General features: G+C 42.4%; 1 protein-coding gene across 1 annotated transcript in view; it reads left to right on the forward strand.

Moving 5' to 3' along the window:
- Positions 1-14,693: 14,693 nt before the first annotated feature.
- The window catches only part of MAP7D2 (MAP7 domain containing 2), a gene marked incomplete at both ends in the record, with an annotated part of 73,467 nt that continues 67,316 nt past the window's right edge, over positions 14,694-20,844 (forward strand). Inside the window, one exon of the mRNA XM_080614177.1 lies at positions 14,694-14,736. Within this exon, the coding sequence (XP_080470303.1) occupies positions 14,694-14,736 (43 nt within the window). The remainder of the gene's footprint in view (positions 14,737-20,844) is intronic.

The following is a 20,844-nucleotide window of genomic DNA, read 5'->3' on the forward strand; positions in this document are numbered from 1 at the left end:
GGGTTCATACTGGGACCAGTGCTGTTTAATATCTTCATCAATGACAGACAGTGGGATCAAGTGCACCCTCAGCAAGTCTGCAGACAACACCAAGCTGAGTGGTGCGGTTGATGTGCCTGAGGGATGGGATGCCATCAAGAGCAACCTGGACAAGCTTGAGAAGTGGGCCAGTGTGAATTTCATAAGGTTCAACAAGACCAAGTGCAAGGTCCTACACATCTGTTGGGGCAATCCCAAGCACAAATGCAAGTTGGCTGATGACAGGATTGAGAGCAGCCCTGAAGAAAAGGACAAGGACAAAAGGCAGGTAAAAGGAGACTTCTGTTGCTTCAATCAAAAAGAAATGGGAGGTCAGATACAGTGTTTCCATACATCCACAAGTACTTGCTATTTCTCCCCAGAGGCAGGACTTGGCACTTCCATTTCTGTTGACCTATTTCTTCAGCCTGCTGACGTCCCTTAGAATGGCAGTGTGCCCATTTGATGTACTACCTACTCCTCCCAGTTCTGTGTCATTTGCAAACTTGCTGAGGGTGTGTTCTGTCTCTCTCGTCATCTACGTCATTAATGAAGATGTTGAGGAGTATTAACTCCTGGGGTACACTACTAGTGGCTGGCCTCCAGCTTGACCTCATGCCACTGATCACAACCCTTTAAGCCTGGCAGTTCAGTTAGTTTTCAGTTCACCTCACTGTCCATTTATCTAGTCCATCAGTTTGTCTGAGGATGCTATGGAAGACAGTGTTGAAAGCCTTGCTCAAGTCAACATAAATAATGTCCACTACTCTCCCTTCCTTCACCAAGCCACCCATATATCATCTCATCATAGGGGAGGCATAATCTTCTCTTCGTAAATCAATGCTGACTACTCTGGAACACCTTCTTATCCTTAACAAGTTTGGAAATCCTTCCCAGAGAGGTGAGGCTGCCTGCGCTATAGATTCTTGGATCTTCCTTTTTGCCCTTCCTGAAGAGAGCAGCGACATTTGCTTTTATTCCAGTCCCCAGGAACCTCCCCTGATCATCATCACCCTTCAGAGATTAGCAAGAGTTGGCCTCACAGTGACATCAGCCATCTCTATGATATTTTAACTTGTGTTATTCAAATCTACAGGAGGCAGCATGTTCCATGAATTTCAGGATTTGCAAGGAGGAAGAAAACTGATCCTCAGTTGTACATGACAGTGATCTTTAACCTTTGGAATTAAGGTAAGTTAATGTTTGATTAACATCATATGTTTACTCAAGTTTTGAAATGTACAACTATCTAAATACATCTCTCTCAAACTTCTGTAAAGTTACATTATTTTATCTTATTAGCGTATGTATTTCAGATTTCTTTGCTAAAGATTTATACACTATAAACCAAAACATTTGTTTTCTCAGCACTTGTAGGTATATTAGGTGCATCCCATCCTCTTTGTTTCAGACAAGGCAAAAGGAACAACTGGGTTTAGATTCAGATTTTAATGTGGTAGAAGACTAAGTCAACTAAGTTGGAAAAGTGAATGGGTGCCAGGGCAAGGGAAAGAGGGATGTGGAGCAGAAGTGTGATTTGCATGCCTTTCCTTAGCTGAAGTCTCTTGCTATAGTTCTGTCTCCATAAAGTGGGATAAGAGAGGTGTTGTCTCATTTATGCAATGCATCTCACCAACGTGTTTCCCATCTGTTGAATCTTCTCTCTTCAAACAGGCTAGGTGACAATCTTCTGCCACCGCTCATGAAAACAAACAAGTTAATCAGTATTTTAATAATAGGGCTTTATTAATAAGATGTTGTGAGACCTGCTGCAAGAGAATAAAAATATTGGTTGGAAGTCTCCTCTGAAGGTTGTCTCTTAGTTTGACCATCTCATGACTAGATTATGTCACTCTTGGTTTTGCCCAAGTCTTGAAAAGCCCCAGTGACAGAGATTCCTCCACCCCTCTGGACAACCTATTCTAGTACCCGGCTACCTTCTTGTTGATTTTATTTTCTGATACCCAGTCTGAACCTTCCAAGTTGTAAACTGTGGCAATTGCTCTGTTAGACCAGCAGTAGCAAGAAGAGTTTGGTTCTGCCACTTTTGTTAATAGTCCTTCAAACAGTTGTAGGCTGATGTTATGTTACTTCTTAGCTCCCTTTTCACCAGGCTAAGTAAATCCAGCTCCTTCAGCCCCTCTTCAATAGTTTTCTTATTCACTCTCCACTGAATTTCACCATGTCTCTCTGAAGCAAAGGTATCCAAAACTAAACACTATTTCAGTTATTTCAGGTGTGGCTTCACCAGTACCAAGCAGAGATTTTCAGCAAATTTCCCTTGATGTGCTGGCCACACTTATAATGTAACTCAGTACATACCTTCTTTCAGAAAGGCATGCCACAGGTTCACATTCAGCCCAGTGTGCACTGTAACCCACAGGACTATGACCTACTCAGCCACTTCCCAGCCTATACTCAAACATGAGGTTATTCCAGCTGTCCCAGGTGCAGAACTTCATAAGGATCATGACGTCTTCATCCAATCCTCAAGATTTTCAGGGTTCTTTGGGGTTGAACCAGCAGCCACTCACCCTAACTTAGACTCATCTCCAGATCTGCTTAGAATGAGCTCTGCACTGCAGCCAGGTTGGTAACGAAGGCACTGGATAAGGGTGCCAATATTGATCCCAGCTTACCAGCAAAATGTTGAATTATTGACTGCTACCCTTACTGCCAATTTTCAAGTTATCTAAACAGTCTGTTTGTCCAGTCCATACTTCTGCTGTTTCCAAAGAGGAAGGCTGGGGAAGGTGGTGTCAAAAGCTGTATTCAGGTCAAGGTATATTACACCCATTGCTCTGCCCTTGCCCACAGAGCCATTCATGTTATCATAGCAGGGAATCACGCAGGTCAAACACAATTTGTCTTCCTGGGCTGACTGCTGCTGATTGTGTGCTCCCTGATCTTTCCACTGACTGAGGTGAAACTGACTGGCATATCGTTTCCCAAGTCCTCCTTTGTGCCTTCTTTAAAGGTAGATAGTAACCTCACACTCAAGCCCAACAAGTGCTCCATTAGCTTGGGCTTCTTCCTTTCCAGCCCAATGGATTTGAATACATCCAGTTTCTCTAACCTGTTGCTCCTCCACTGCTGCCTGCCCAGTTCCTTCCCCGATTGTACCCATACAGGGAGTTGGGAGTCTGGGAGTTGGCTTTGACTGTGAAGACAGAGGCAGAAGAAAAGCATTAAGTTCACCAGCTTTTGCAATGACACCTGTTGGCACTAGGGGCTTTCATCACCAGAAACCCATTTTCCTTAAACTTGCTTTTCCAATTAGCATTCTTACAGAATCGGTCTTGCTCCAACCAGTGCCCCTTAGCCATATCAGCTACAGCTGGGCTTTGGACTTCCTGATTTTGACACTAAGTACCCAACACTGCTTTGTGTGTGTGTGTGTGTGTGTGTGTGTGTCGGTCAAGTGGTAGTGGTTTGCTTAAAATGTTGGAATAATTTTATTTAGTTTGGCTAACCTAAACCACATAGGAGATGGTCTTTCTGACTGTTGCACGCTTCTGCCCCAGTAGGTCAAGGCTCATGAATGAACATGTAAAAATTGCTCCAACTGCTGAAGCAATTGTCTGCTAGTAAGAAGACATAGAGAAGATGTCTGAAATTACACTCAGTTAATTGTGATTAATACAAATACCAATAAAAATGGAATGGAATTCTTCTGATTTTTAAACACTGAGAAGAAAGATGTAATAGACAGTGAAGACCAACAAATCACCCTGTAGGAAGGTTTAGGGTTGGTCTGCCACTGGAAAACATTTTTTGGAAGAGGATTATACACCAGTTTGAATTAAGGACTTGGATTAAGCTTAATTTGATTGATAAGATCTTAAATTTAGAAGTAGGGAACAAAGCTGGGAAAGACTCATTTAATCTGCATGAGGATAATGCAGTGAGAAAGAAATATCAGCGGATCAGAGGAATGAAAGTGCCAGTACTGATTAGAGCACTTGCTGGCTAATATAGAGTGGGAAAATACTGGCTAAAAATTAGCCTCTTGTGATAGCCAGTACAAATCTATTACATTAGTACAACAAAACAGCGGATCCATAATAATTCAGTAAGAATGTGAAACTAGCTAGTACAGAGACCTGTGGAGGATTAGCAGTTGTGGCTGGAATATCAGGATAGAAGTATATGCATCATTTAGGAAAAACAGAAGAGAAAAATTAAGATGGTGAAATAGCATTATGCATTAATGACTTCAGGAAAAGGAAAGGGATGGTATGTATAGTGTGGATCATGTTTGAGTTAAGATTGTTTAGAGGAAGGTAGAAAAAATATTGTACTGAAGTATCATAGAATCAATAGAATAGGGTTGGAAAGGACCTTAAGATCATCAAGTTCCAACCCCCCCGCACAACTTCCCTGGGCAACCCATGCCAGTGCCTCACCACCCTCTCAGTAAAGAATTTCTTCCTTAGATCCAATCTAAACTTCCCCTGTTTAAGTTTTAACCTGTTACCCCTTGTCCTATCACTAGAGTTCCTAATGGAGAGAGCCTGCAGTATCTAAAAGAGCCTAAGGTTGGATTTAGACATGGATTTAGATCTCTGTCATGAGAAGCACCCTTAGCATCTATAAATACAGAAAATTTAAGTCCCCAGATTGGAAGACCTACCTGTTCCTAGATGTGCTAACGGATCACTACACTGTGGTAACAAGACATGCAAGAGTGCTATGAAAACTTTGTCATATGGCTAGGAGGAAAAAATGCAGAATCCTTAAAAAATTTTTAACTACAAGTAATTTCCATTACTTTGATTTGAAATGAAAAGGAATTCTGAAATGGCAGAATTCTCTCTGAATAAAAATGCTGGGTTAGCCATCTTATTTTGTTTTCCAACTAGCTGGGTTAGTTGCATCAGGTTGTATCTTCAAATTGAGCTTGAAGACATAGTAAATAACTTCTGTCTTAAATATCACAAATTCATTTAAAAGCAAACTTTGAATGTTCTGAACTACAGTAGAAATAAAAAAAAAAAAAAAAAAGGGATATTACAAAATGCATTACTAGATGTAATTAGACCTGATTTTTGGCGGTCACAGGTAGGGAGGGGTAGGGAGACTAATTTCCAAGGAGAGAGATTTCACTAACACACTGACTGCAAAACCAGCATTAAGCATCTGGCACCATCCTTCATATTATTGCCACAGAGTCTGTCATGGCTATTTTTAGTAACTCATTAGCAATTACCAGATTATTTTACTTTATATTTTGGTCCTCTTATGTTGGTTGCAGAGGTTTGTAAACATTTACAAAATGCATTCACTGTGTTTGCTTAGTTATAATTCCTGTAAAATTCAAATTTACAGGAAGCAGCACATTCCATGAATTGCTGGATTGGCAGAGAGGCAGAAAATTGATCTGTAATCATACATTGGAATGACTTTTAACCTATGAAATTAAGGTAAGTTAATGTTTGATTAATATCTGATATTTACTCAAGTTTTGAAATGTATGACAACTATTTAAATACATCTCTGTGAGACTTCTAGATTTTTTCTTTTTAGCACATATATTTCAGATCTCTTTTTTGAATGTTTATGCATTATAAAAAGAAATATTTTTTTTCTGTTCAGAGGCAGACTGTGTAATTTGTTGTGGCTGCATTGAACTCAGTGGAGCTCAGCCTGAAGATCCATTTCGTTCTTGATGAACAAGTTTTGTCAATAGACCTCCTCGTTTTGTGTTTAAATGTTCAGTGTAATATTTTATACTCATTGATTTGAGGCTCAGGTCAGCCATTTTTCAAACATTACTTGCTTCAAAATTATTGGTTTCATTTTAATAACCAGGAGACCTTTAGACTGTAGGTATCTACAGGCACAGCCTGACTTATCTTGCTTTGAAGCAACCACAGTGACCAGCATCGCATTCTCTACGCTTGAGTGCGCCAAGTCACACGCATGAATAACTGCCATGGTCTATGGAAGTTAAGGAAGAATGAAAATTGATTATGAAAGTAAATAAACTCCTCATCTTTTACAATGTTCTTTCTCTCTTCTTCAATAAAAGCAATCAGAATTCAACTTCTATTTTCCTATGCAGGGCAGGTATTAAGTATATTCTTCAGTGACATCTGTTTCTGTCATGAATTACTGTTTGTGACTTATAAAAATAATTTTAAATGTTCAGTTGTGAAAGCAGACCTAAAGCACACTGACTTCAATCCTCAAATTGTCAAGTGTCAAGTCCCTCCCAGAGTTATCTTATCGATAGTGCTCAGAAAGGCTGAGGCATTAGACTTAGGAGGCATATGGGCAAGGGTGAGCAGAGAGCATGCCAATAGTCTCACTGTAAGTGTGAGGCACAATCATCTGTACACGTCATAAATTTATGTAGCATCAAGACCACATGGCTTCTTGGTTCTACCTGGTATATATGTTCCAAGAGGTGTTGCATCCCCAGGGTAGTCAGACTTCCCTTCAAGGTGCCTTAACTTATACACGTGATGCTAGTTTAACCAAAAAAGTAAAAAACTAATTCTCTACTGACTGCCATCTGATGCAGTACAATTATTATTCAATGAGAACTAAACTTAATTAGTTTGATGCTATTTTAGGCATTCAATCAGGGTAGAAATATCTTAGGATTTGATATTCCATAACCTTGAGAACAGCTTATTATCAATCTGACGTAGATATGTTCCTGTCCATGCTTCTGTCATATATGAATATAACATAATTGTCCCTACATGAATGTACCGCTGGGGAAAGAATGCTCCTCTTCTTGGCAAAGTACACTGGTGCAGTTAAACAAAAATACTACAAATAACTGCAAATCCTTCAGGCAAATATCAATCACTTCAGCAGGTGGTGAAGAGAAATGGAGAAACGTTTCTACGGCTGCAGGGCAGACATTCTTTCCTTCCTAAGCAAGACTTATCTTCTCCTGCCTCTCCCAGCAAATGCTAAGACCGTGTCACATCCTGTTAAAGCATGAAAAGCTAACAGAGCTTTTGCCTTTTCTTTGCCTAATACTGCAGTAAAGAACCTTTAGTTTAATCGAAGAATCAAAAGCAATCCAAAACTCATCAAAATCTAACTTGTTCATATCTCCCAATGATACCTAGCCACAAATCTGAAAATAAATTAGTAAGAAAGCTCTTAAGATTCAAGGCTTACAAGGTTTTGAATCTGGAAGAGAAGGTATTTGGTGGTAAATAAGGAAGGCCTTATTTCTGGGAGAACTGGAGAAAAAATATGTATCAACCTTATAAATGAAACACTGGTGAAAAAAATATTCAACTTAAATCAGGTGTGAAATAGGTCTGTGGGGCATTCAACTGCTGTTTATTCCATTACCGTGCTCAGCAAAGCAGGGTGTGTAGGCAGGGCTATGTTTGTACATGACTTCAAATGCCTCGGCTGTCAGTAAAAAATGAAGGACAAGGTGATGACAGAGCTCCTCTCTTTCTCTGTTTTAACTTATTTTTGTGAAGATTGACCCCATTAGTTCCAAATCAAATAGCTCCAGCTGCACTTCAGAAGATAACATGAATGCATAAGGCAAGTGAGAGTATGCTCCCAGTTCAAGGCATTCTGTGAGTATAAAAAATCATACATGGCATAGGACAGTGGGGTAGAAGATGTGTGATTTAACAATGTAGGTGGGTTTTAATGTATATTTTCAAGTGGAGAACAACTAATACAATTTTTGCATGCTAAATGACAAATACAAAAGCAATACATTATGATTCATCCCAAAAGTTATTTTAACATTAGGCTGATATTATTCACTGAATGACACTTCTTAGCTATGCAAGTACTCAAAAATAAGGCAGACAGATGTAGTTTAAGCTTTGCCAGACTGAGCTAGCTACACATTTGTCCTGCTCTTCAATCAAGGGAACTTAAAAAGATATCTTAATTCCTGTGGGTATTCTGCCCATGGGTTTTCAGACAGTGAGAGACAAACAGAAATCAAAGCCATTTCACCAGTCAAATTCATGACTAAAAGGCAGAATTCCCTTAGAAATACAACCATGACTTTTGATTTCAAAATTGTGGTTTTGAAACAGAGCACCATTTTGCTGTTGATATCTAGCTGTGATAACACATATTATATTCTCAGTTATCATACTGTGCCTCAGTTTATTGACTCAGTGCCCATGAATTTTTTGTGTAAGACTGATCCCTCATGAGGAAGATTTCTTATCAGTCAACTAGTCCATGAGCATTTCTGTCATCTGCAAACCTAGTTTCTCAATAGCTCTCTAAGTATGATTATGATTGATGATCTATTTTAGAAGAATGCTTAAGGTGGTGAGTTAATATTTCAACAATCATGAATAACTATAATTAGTCATACCCACAACCTTTTTTTCAGTTTCTGATATATGTGTTAAAACACTCTTTTTAACTTCTGAGTCATGTTGTTTTTCTCGGACACAAAGCTACCTGATGAAGAGGATTATTTCTCTTCATACAAATGAGTATCGTCTGTAAAAATACAGCAGTGCAAGTACTCAGTTTCAAGCACTCCATTTCATTCGTAAGTTATAAGGCACTGGACTTCCAGGAGTTTAAGTTTCCAGGAAGGTTGATTTTGAACTTAAAGCAGACAAATATTGGCTGGGAGAAATGGATTTCCCATCTTTGATATGCAGTGTTTACGTGACGCTGGGCCAATCACTTTAACTGAAATATCACAGGCAGCCATTCTGTTTGCCTCACTTTTTTGGCTTCCCAACTTGTTGGCTGTCAATTCAAAATGGCAAAATAGAGCTGAAACTGTGGACCATCACAGATTGGGCCAGTTTGCTCAGCATTCACCATTCTGTCTCCCTCAGAAGCATCTCTAGGGATAGATTTCTAGGGATAGGCTTTGGTCACATAGGTAAAACCACAAGATATAAAAAACACTGAAAAAAGAAGCCAAGATTTTCAAAATAATTCTGCACTTTTGTCAACTTTATTTTAATGTCTATAAGGTTGCAAACCGAGAGTCCCTCCATCTTCCTTCTGTCTGCATCCTTAACTGACTTCATCTCTCTGCAGATTTACATGAGATTTTCCCAGACTTAGGTGGACCAACACCTACTGTAGCTCATGTATGAATATTTGCACAAACCTGTTTAAATACAGTACCTGCAGAAAATGCATGGTAAGAAAAGAAAGCTGTTTTCCACAAAAGAAACCCAAAGTAGTATTGATTTTAACAGTGCACAACACACTATGAAAGAAAGAAAAATGCTTTAAAATACAACAATCTGGAACAAATATTATCAGAGTTCCATTCACAGAAGGACAAACTAGGCACCAGATGAAGAAAGCAGAATAACCTAAGTATCTTCAATAAAACACGTTCCCAATCTGAGGACTCTGTGACGTTGTGTTTGGGAGATGAAGTTGTGCTTGGGAGAATTCCTGCATTGCCTTACAATTCATGACAGACAGCTGATGGTAAGAGGCTGGCTGCAGCCCAGCACGCAGATAGCCTCTACCTTCCCATTGACCTGTCCTCACAGGCAGTGCTGTGATAATTCATGCTTCTGGTCCCAGGGGTAAGGAGAAACTTCCCAGACCCGTGCCTCAGCTCCCCAAGGCTGTAGGGCTGTCAGGTTATGTGTTCCTTCCCCTGCCACTGAAAAGTGGAGCCTCACATTGCTCCTGGTGACATGCTGCCTCTAGGACGGTTTCCATTAGCATGATATGAAGGGACAGCAAAGCAAGGCGGGGGTAGAGGGTTGTAGAAGGACATGGTGACATCTCCAACACTGAGCATGCAGGCACCGGCTGTAGTCCCATCACCATTGGAATAGCTCCTTTAGCTACTATGGTCAAGAAGATAATTTTGTTCTGTGAAGTATGGGCACAATCAAACAGTTCATAACTTCCTTTTTAAACACTGAAGATTAAAATATTCCCCAGAGTTCCTTTATCTGTCATAAAGAAGGGTACACAGGTATGTCTGAAACTAGCTCCAGACTCCTGGAGCTACTATGCACTTACACAGGTGTAAGTGCATACCAAAGCTTTGTAGACTGCAAGTGACCCACTACACCTGGTGCTTAAAGACCCTTAAAGTATTTAAAATCTAACCTGAACAAGAACAGTTATGGTCTTGTTTCTTAGATGCTGGTAGGTGCAAACTGTATTAAATCCAATATTCCCTGCTTTAAAACAATTTGCCAAGCTCCACAATATAAAAGAATTAACAAACAATTACAGACAACTCCAGATACAATACCTTCTGTTAGTTCTTCCCTGTGTGTAAAATACGATATTACTACTGTGATGGTACTACTTCAACTTAGAAGGCTGTTATAAAGTTAAATTTATAATGCTTGAAGGAGTTATAAGAGTACCACAGTAAAGCCATCATGGAAATTAATTAACCTGCCTTCAAGGCAGGGTTTGAAGAATATACAGTGAATATGACATGAAAGGTTCCACTTTACATGACAAAAATGAAGAGAAACACTGAAGAACTGTACATTAATTAAAAACATCCTTTGCATTGAGCAGGAGGCTTGTGGAAAAAAACACACTGCAAAGGTAATTTAAAAACTGACTCATATCACATACTACATACAATATTATAGGGAAGGTTTTGTCTTTGGAGCTTTAATGTTTTCCATATAGTTTTCTTATGTTTCCTTTAAAATCTTTTTCACTGCATGACTACCAGGCTGAATACTGGTGAGGCTGACAGCCAGCTATCAAAGGAGATTACAGTCATAGGAGACTACTTATTTCTCCATGTGACACACTGTGCTCATACACTTCACGACCACTTGAGAGCCAGCACTAGTAGGCTCACATTCCCAGAGGCAGGTTCTCCTGTGGTCCTATTAGTCTTTTTCCACCCAACCACTGGCTCCCACCCAAATACCCTCCTTGCTGAGACTTCCTTCTCCAGCTTCTGGCTATACTCCTCCATCTTTTCCTGTTCCTTAGTATCCTCACATCCATTCCCTGCTTTCCTAATTCCCAGTCCTGGAATCTCATGTTCTCTGTTCCTGTTCCCTCACCACTAAGACCATGTAACTTGCACTGAAACCAGCTGTTCTTTCCTGCATGTTTGTGAGGCAGCAATAGGCTGGAGATTAATTAAGATTACAGGAGAGTCATCCTTCTTTTGGTTTTGCTGCCAAAGGAGCCCCTGGAAATCATGAGGCACAGCTACAGTAAGACAGGTAGGATTCTTCTTCCATAACATGAGCAAATCAGTACAATTTCATCTTTATACAGGTAGAATAATTTTAAGTGGAGGCCCTTGACAGAAGTTTAGCCTGAGAAACAGCTGGCATCAAAATGTCAATTGACACTTTTACAAGTGGCACAGTTATAAACAATGAAAATGGAGTCTTTCAATGCTAAAGCAATGTTAGGAATAACTGTTACTATACACACCAACAAAAACTAAGTATGTCTAGTTAAACTTTTATTGGGATGTGTGAACCCCAACATGAGGACACCACTTGAATGTATAGATGGAAGACAAACTGTTGACCAGTGCCCCAGGGGAATAATTTGCACTTAATAGGAAATAGCAATTTACTGGGAGACACATCATAAAATCACAGAATCATAGAATGGTTTGGGTTGGAAAGGACTTTAACATCATCCAGTTCCAATCCCCTTGCCATGGCCAGGGACACCTTTCACTGGACCAGGTTGCTCAAAGCCCCATCAACCTGGCCTTGAACACTGCCAGGGATGGGGCAGCCACAGCTTCTCTGGGCAACCTGTGCCAGCGCCTCACAACCCTCACAGGGAAGAATTCCTTCCAAATCCAAATCTATCCTCTTCTAGTTTAAAGCCATTTGCCCTTGTTCTATCACTACAGGCCCTCCTAAACAGCCCCTCTCCTGATTCCTTGTAGCCTCCCTTCACGTACTGGAAGCTGCCCTAAGGTCTCCCCAGAGCCTTCTCCAGGCTGAACAAGCCCAGCTCTCTCAGCCTGCCTTCACAGAAGACATGCTCCAGCCCTCTGATCATCGTTGTGGCCTCCCCTGGACTCCCTCACGTTCTTCTTATTTGGGCATACCAAAGAAAATGCTTTCCAAAAAAACCTGAACAGAAAATACTTTCTTCCTCTACACCCTTATATAGACCATGGTCTCTATTTTCAGGTAAAAAATTATATAACTGCTAGACAAAAATAACAGAAGGACTAAGAATGGGAAGTAGAAGCATTAAATATGCCTTAAATTTCAATTCTGGTAAACTGGCATTGCAAAGGAGGCAATAAGGTGTTTGGCACCTGGGACCAGTTCTGGTGATGCCTCAAGACAGTGAAGCAGGAGCTGCCCCATGCCCAAGGTCCCTGTGTGTCCCTGAGGCACTGCAACTGTTCCCACATGGCCAAGAAGCAGCAGAAACAGGAAGGCGGGAAGACAACAAATAGGCAAGCTGTGTGTTCAACTTCTCAGTGTTGTTGGTTTTTTTTTGACCGCTAGCATATAAATGATCAATAGAAAAAAAGTGTATGTTTCTTTATTTGTCCTCTCCTAAAACTGAGTACAAAATGGCAGCCAAGCCCAGCCCAAAGGGCATCCTTAGGCCTGTGCCTGGGCATGACCTTGGGGTGGAACCTCTAGCAACAGCTGGACCAGGAAGGCATGCTCCTGCCTTTCTCCAGTGTTACCGCTCAAGCCGAGGTGGCACATGGCTGCAAACCGCACACACAGCCTCCTGGATGTTGGCGGATGAAGTTGCTAAGCCACTGGCCATTATATTTGAAAAATCATGGCAGTCAGGTGAAGTTTCCGACGACTGGAAAAAGGGAAATATAACCCCCATTTTCAAGAAGGGGAAAATGGATGACCCAGGGAATTACAGACCAGTCAGTCTCACCTCTGTGCCTGGCAAACTCTTGGAGCAGATTCTCCTGGAAGGCATGCTAAGGCACATGACAAACAAGGAGGTGCTTGGTGCCAGCCAGCATGGCTTCACTAAGGGGAAATCCTGCCTGACCAATTTGGTGGCCTTCTATGATGGGGCTACGGAACTGATGGACAGGGGCAGAGCAGTTGATGTCATCTACCTGGACTTGTGCAAAGCGTTCGACACTGTCCCACATGACATCCTTGTCTCTAAATTGGAGAGACATCAATTGGATGGGTGGACCACTCGGTGGATAAAGAACTGGCTGGATGGCCGCTCGCAAAGAGTTGTGGTCAATGGCTCGATGTCCGGCTGGAGACCGGTAACGAGTGGTGTCCCTCAGGGATCGGTGTTGGGACCGGTCTTGTTCAACATCTTTGTCGGTGACATGGACAGTGGGATTGAGTGCGCCCTCAGCAAGTTTGCCGATGACACCAAGCTGTGTGGTTCGGTTGATACGCCGGAGGGAAGGGATGCCATCCAGAGGGACCTCGACACGCTTGTGAGGTGGGCTGATGCCAACCTGATGAAGTTTAACCATGCCAAGTGCAAGGTCCTGCAGCTGGGTTGGAGCAATCCCAGGCACGGTTACAGGTTGGGCAGAGAAGAGATTCAGAGCAGCCCTGCAGAGAAGGACTTGGGGGTGTTGGTTGATGAAAAAATGAACATGAGCTGGCTTCAGTGTGTGCTCACAGCCCAGAAAGCCAACCGTATCCTGGGCTGCATCAAAAGGAGCGTGACCAGCAGGTCGAAGGAGGTGATCCTGCCCCTCTACTCTGCTCTCGTGAGACCTCACTTGGAGTATTGTGTGCAGTTCTGGTGTCCTCAACATAAAAAGGACATGGAACTGTTGGAACAAGTCCAGAGGAGGGCCACGAGGATGATCAGGGGACTGGAGCACCTCCCGTATGAAGACAGGCTGAGAAAGTTGAGGCTGTTCAGCCTGGAGAAGAGAAGGCTGCGTGGAGACCTCATAGCAGCCTTCCAGTATCTGAAGGGGGCCTACAAGGATGCTGGGGAGGGACTCTTCATCAGGGACTGTAGTGAGAGGACAAGGGGTAATGGGTTCAAACTTAAACAGGGGAAGTTTAGATTGGATCTAAGGAAGAAATTCTTTACTGTTAGGGTGGTGAGGCACTGGAATGGGTTGCCCAGGGAAGTTGTGAATGTTCCATCCTTGGTGGTGTTCAAGGCCAGGTTGGGTGAGGCCTTGGGTGACATGGTTTAGTGTGAGGTGTCCCTGCCCATGGCGGGGGGGTTGGAACTAGATGATCTTAAGGTCCTTTCCAACCCTAACTATTCTATGATTCTATGTAAAAATCTGGAAAAATCGGCAGGACCTCTAGGGAAGCTGGGAGCATGTGGCTTGGCTCTCCGAGATAAACCAATTAAATGTGCCTGGTCACTAACTCACAGCTTCGGCCGCGCTGCCCTGCCTAAGGGGCACAGCCTCCCGACAGGAGTTAACGCCCTGGCGGTTCCCGCAGCCAAACCCGGCTCTCTCCGTTCCGCCGGCCAAGGTGTTGCAGGGACCAGCGTGAAGCTTGGCTCCACCGAGTAAGGACCGGCGAGGCGGGGCAGCGGCAGCACCTGGCGGTGCGGGAGCCGCTCCCACCCAGCGCAGGCAGGACAGGGTAAGAAGCCGCCGCCGAGCAGCACCAGCTTGTCGTCGGCTACCGTGCCTGGCCCCGCTCCCGCTCCTCCCCGCCCGCCGCGCCGTGTCAGGTGCCGCGGGGTGGGCAGTGCGCCTGTGCGGCGGTCACTGGGCGCCGCGGACCGGAGCGGCGGCAGCGGGAGGCGGCGGTGGTGGGCTCCGGCTGAGGAAGATGGCGGAGCCGGGGGCTGCGCGCACCTACCCGCGGGCGACAGGTAAGGGGATAAGCCTGTGGCCCCGCAAGGTGCCGGAGGGTGGTGGTTCGTCCGCCCGCCTCTCTCCCTCCCTTCTTTCCTCCCTCAGGTACTCCCTGCGCTGTCCCGTCCCTTCCCTTTTCGGGCCGGGGCTGCCGGAGCCGGCGAGGGTCACTCCTCCGCACGCACGGCAGGTGCTGGCCGGCACAGCCCTGAGCGGGCGGCGGGAGGGTCCGGCCGCCATCTCGGGCCGGGCACGGGGTCGCCGTGGGGCGCGGAGGGGGGCCGGCCCCGGCCCCGCGGGGTGATGAGGCGGGTTGTCCTCGAGGGGAGTCGGCGGGAGTGCCGGAGCCGCTGGCAGCCGGCGGATGGTGGGTCTGCGGGGGACGCAGAAGGTCTGGCCCGAGGCCCCAGGCGTGCCCCTTCTCTCGGTGTCGGCTCAGTGGTGCGGGAGGTATTTGCCATGAGGTGGCTTTTGTGTGGAGGGTTGGGCTCGCCCGGCAGCCGTGTGTGCCGCCGCGATTTCCCCCACCGCCGGCGGTGCCGTGGGGCGCGCGGCAGCTTGGGTTTGCCCCGGAGTGGAGAGCGGGGAGCGAGCGATTTATAAACCTCATTTTCAGCGGTGCCTGGGCCTGCCTGTGCTGGTCGGCCAGCCCGGGCAGCAAACTGGTTGAGCTGGTATCGAGGGTGAACGCCTCACGCCGAGCCCTTTTATAGGCATGGTTCCTCGTTGCTTAGTGAATATAACTTTTAATTTCCGAGGACAAAAACGGTGTGAGAGATGTGGTGGAGGCTGCTGCGGTGTATGGAGTAGCATGTGGCACGGGATCGAGTCCCCCAGCAGTGGAAGACGTGAGGACCAAGGTTGTGAGTTTAGCCCTTGGCCTCATGTGTAGGTGTTGGAGTGGGTCTGGCTGCTCTTCCTTCACATTCGACCTACGAGATGGGTGGTGATTAAGGTGTTATGCAGCTGCTCGTTATACTTTTACCTTAATTATCAGACACAGGGCGTATGCTTTGTGGATGGCAAACCATCTAAACCTAGGACATAAGAGGGAATTAATTTCCCTCTTGTCCTAAGCCACTGTAGTTTCTAAAAGTAGCTTTGCAATTGCTTTGGGAGATAAGCAAATATTATTATCCCAGATTTATGGAGTGGGAATATGAATCCGAGTCTTTGACTTCTGTGAGGTAACACCGTGCAGGGAGCCAAGGAGGAAGTTGGGAATGCCTGTGTTTGCTGTTCCTCCTCCTGAGCTCAGCAGTCACAGCTCCCAGTGTAAGGTGTTGCAGTTGAGCAGTCAAGCATTTCCAGGTCCTGGGTCTCCATTTTTTCATGTTTCGCATGGGGGAGAGAGTGAGAAAAACAATGCTCATATTTTTTTTGTTTGTTTCTTCTCTAAAGCATAAGGAAATCTGACAATACTCACTTGCACTCTTCAAGGACCTTTTTATTCTTGGGGGTTTTTTTCTGTTGTATTTTCTAACTTCAGAAGCAAATGTTGCAAAAAAACTTCACTTGTTATATGGACCAGGACATCATCTATTTTCCACCCTGTATGAGATTTGGAATCCACAATTGCGAATCCACAGAAAAGGCAATGTGGTATAATTAAAGGTGATACCAAGCAGTTTGTCTGTTGTACAGCATGGACAAGCACAGACAGATGTAACCACTTGTAGTCAAGCATCGGCATCTGAACACAGACACTCAAGCATGGTCTCAGCCAAATCTGTTATTTTATTTAAATTTTTTGCTAGAAGACGATGTACAGTGTGTTTTACGAATGTGTGTGGATGGGATCTGGATCTGTGGCAGCAGAGAATGTGACCTTTCTTTCTGGGACCTAAGTTAACAATTTTGTAGCAAGCACAATAGCTACTGCCAAAATCGTTAACATGGATGTGAAAATGATGCTGCCTTAGTTCATATGTTCGTGTGTACATCTTGGTCCTGGAGTTCTCATCTTCTTCATAGGGATAGGAAGAATCTTACCTACGTGTTCCAAAGTAAAATGCTCCTTCCTACTGTGTTGACCTCGAGGGGGTGCTGTCCCAGTGACAGCCACTGTCGCCCTTCCCAAACTTTGCGGTCCTCTGGCAGCATCTGAGTTTTGAGCTCTGGGATCTTCCAGTGCTGAGGATATTGCTAGGATGGCAGTGAAAGCAAGGCACCAGGTCTGGCATGTCCATCACTGCAGACTGTCTGCACAGATCAAGCAATAATAAATGAGCCTGCAGTAAGGAAAGGTATTTGCATCTCTTGACTACTAGGGAAGAGACTATTGTTTAATTATTTATTCATAAGGTTTATGCAAAAAGGAGCAAAATTCTGTGGCACAAGCAAATAATATTTGCGGAGTTCAAGTATATCCCTTTGCCAAAAATTAAAGGCATGCACCAAACAATAGAGATGCTACAGCCTGAGAAGACACTGTAGGAATCTTTTTGTTGGGGAGAGTGACCAAAATGTAGGCATTATTGCTGCTACCGTCTGTATAACAGTAATGACTAAATAGCATTTGAAGGACAAGCTGCTCAGTATTGTATCTCTCATCTTCTCGTCTGCTGCTTGGTGAAATTTGCTTAATGTATATTCTGAGAGATTGAAATACTGAATGCTTTGGTTTTCATAGCAAAATATACTTCTTACAGAAAAGTTGGTCATCCCTACAAGGATTTAAGAAAAAAATGACTTACTGTGCCAACTCAGACTGCATATCATAAAACCAGTGATAGTTTGTGGATAGTTGAAAGGAACTTAGGTGTGTATTTCTTTAAAAAATACTGTGTGGGTTTTTCTTCTTGATAGCAGTGCTTTTCCAACTGTTTTTTTATAAGCCAAAATGATTTAATGGAAGTATATTTATATTCTTTTTGTACTACATTGTTTTCTCTCATATATGGGCATTCAAGGTGGTTTATCCCCAAGATTAACTCATGTGCTGCTTTTTGTGTGATATTACCACTGGGTAGTATGAATTTTAGTTCAGAGCAGTTTAATACACTGCATCCTCTCAAGGTTATTGTTGTATTATGTAAATATATTGTAACACTGATGAACTTTGTCTTTAAAAAAAAAAAAAAAAGTCAAAATTCTTTCCAAGTAAGTTTCATTAAATTACAGTGAAGAAATATGTCTTGCCTTTGAATTTCAAGATTGCAGAAATAAAAGGTATATTGCTCGATATGCACATGATAGGAAAGTGAAGCATCTGAAAACTTCATTGTTTGTAAGACGGTTGTATGGTGTCACATACTTCTACTTGCTTTGGTGGCTGGCATATCCGTAGCAGTGGAAAGGCATCAGGGTTGCTTTATTTTTATATTGGGTAATTATTTCTAGGCATGCTAATTGAATGAGTGTGTACATATTTAATGTTAATAAAAGTATATATCCTGCATATTGATATTGTATGAAGATTTATGTAGTAAGGCTTTTTTCATCTCATGAATAAATAAAATGCACTTATAACTTTCTTAGTTATTGGTCTTTTAATTTGTGCAGAGCAAAACCAATGGGGGAAATGCTTTTAAAATTTTACTCATATCTGTCATTTACTTACATATGCATTTTGAGGGTACAGAAAGGTTTTAGGCTTTTAATTGTTTAATTCTGGACTGTTCAAGTGATTAAAAACAACTAAACAAAAATCTTACTTCTTCATTGTATGTTTCACCTCTGCCGGAAGGTCCTTGTGTTAGTATTGCTGAGTAGCTTGTTTGGCTCTTCACTGTTCCGGTTATCTTGACCACTCCTCATGATACCTGGTTTTTGCAACAACTCTCTGATAGAGCAGCGCAGATTTCAGCCCTTCATTCACAATTGGCTCAAGCTGTTGTGCAGATCCTAGAAGCAATTATTCCCAGTTTAAGTTCTGTATGTACTTACATGTTTTGTTTTTTAATTATTGTTTGTGTAGAATTTTTATGAATAACTGGACCCTACAGGCTGGGGGGTGAGGGGAGTGGGGGATACAGGTGATCAGGAAACTAATACAGATTATGGGAATACTAACTTAATTGAGTAACAACCAACTCAAGTTGCCTCCTCCCTGTTCCCATCTTCCTCTTTGAGTTGCCTGCCAGAGTTGTTTTCAGCCTGATAACTAGGTTTTGTGAGGTCTGTGTATCTTCGAGGTCTTGATACAGTTATCTTTCAGGGGATGTGCGTGTGACAGGTTATACTCAGTTGTCAGTGAACTATTTGAGTCAGTAAGTATGTTAAATACACTTGTCTTACACACCCATTTTTAACTTTCTTGTGAATCTCTCTTACTGACTGAGAGGGGAAATCTGGATAACATGCCTTAATAATAGGAGTAGTAATGCCTTAACTCAGCCAAGGTTATTGAAGTAATCAAAGGCAAAGTTCTTTCAGTACTGTGATAGATTTTAATTTTTTTTTTAACCTGCTTGATTTATTTTTGAGTTATTTTGCTGTAATTGGCTTCTGTTTGGTATTTCCATCACAACCTGATTTATTACCTGTGTATTTTCTGTGGTTGGAATTAGTGCATGCAAGAAGTGAAGTGTTAGTTTCCCCAGTACACTGGTGTTCAAGCAGCTCACCCAGTAAAAAAAGTGAATTGAAATCTTGGCTAATCACAGAGGTATTTTACAGCGTAATATTATCCTGCACTCACTTTAGATAGGGTATTTAGAAATACCTTTCACTGTGTTTTATCTCCACAGTGATTGATGATGCTGTATGGGGGTGCAGAGATAAGGGGTAAGTGAGTTTCACAAACTGGAAATCTATCTAACTGTTAAAATGGGGGGGGGGGGGGAGAAGAAACTCAAGATTTTTGTTTCTTAAAATACTGTAACGCATCTGCCAGTTTTTATGTCTGTCCTTCAAATAATACACTGTTTTCCTTCATTTGTATCATGAAACTCTCAAAATCCTAAAACCCTGGCACCCAGCACTCTGTGGGTCTGCATGTTGTAAGAACCTTACTAAAGTACTTCTTGTTGCAGTTAAATAGTAATCAAAATGTTTCACACAGAATTACTTCTGCTTTTGAATTGCCCTGTGTGTTCTGTGTATGTACACACATAATGCATATACATTTCAGGCTTTCTGCAAATGTAATGAATTAATATATTAAAATGCCAGTTGGCTACATCTTAGTATTCTTAATATTCTTTCTGTAACTCTTGTGAATTAACCACAGTAGTTAATGCTTTTCCTTATCTGTTTAATATCTGTCTCCTCTGCGATATGAAGTCCTGTGAAGTATGTGCTGGTTTTCATTTAGTGTATTATTTGTGTATATGTTTTTTGCTTACCAAATACTCTCTGGAAATGTTGTGCTCTAAATTCTGGGATGTCAGTTTCTCTTTTGCACTTGAATATCTGGAGGTTTTTTGCTGCTGCTTTCATATGTTTGTGTCTGTTTTCCTTTGATCAAGAAGCTGATTGTTCTTATGGTATTAAGGTCCTGCAGACAAATGTCTAATTTGCTGAGGCTGATGAAGCATTTCTATTGATCTTTGCGTAGACTTCAGTTATACATCAGATAGGCTCCTCTTTGCTTTTAGGCCACTTTTCAGTGAGGATGTCCAAAGCAGTGATGGCTACAAGTATTCCTGGTGTTGTGCAGGGTTTGCACACTTTCGTTGTGATAGCTATTTGCTTAGAAGTCATTTTGCTTTAAACTGTTCATTTCCCAGTATGCCAAAGTTTGGGGTTTTTTTTCCACAGCGGTTTAATGTTGTTTTTCTTGGCATAAATAAAGGTGTCAGTAGCAAACCTCTCTCAATGTTTCAATTTTGTTAAATTAATTTCTTTACAATATGGAAACTACAACTTTTTGTGTTCCAGTGTTACGCGTAGGTGCTTTCATCGATTGGAATAATTTGAAAAACATAGTGTTGAGCTGAATTTCTTGTAGTGATTTAACAGCAGAGATTGTTTCCTGTGCATCATCAATATTTAACTTTTTGAACTTTCTGTTTCCCATTACAAGAGTAAATGCATGTTTGGTGCAGTCTTGGGCATTCAAATCCTTTTTCTGGTGTGTGAAAAAATCTGGAAACTCTCCTTTTTCTGTACCTGTGTTTTTTTGGTGTTTGTTTGTTGTTTTTTTTTTTTAAAGTCATTCATGTGTGCTTGCATTTACCTTT

The sequence above is a fragment of the Psittacula echo genome (genome assembly GCF_963264785.1).
Source record: "Psittacula echo genome assembly, chromosome: 3".
NCBI lineage: Eukaryota > Metazoa > Chordata > Aves > Psittaciformes > Psittacidae > Psittacula > Psittacula echo.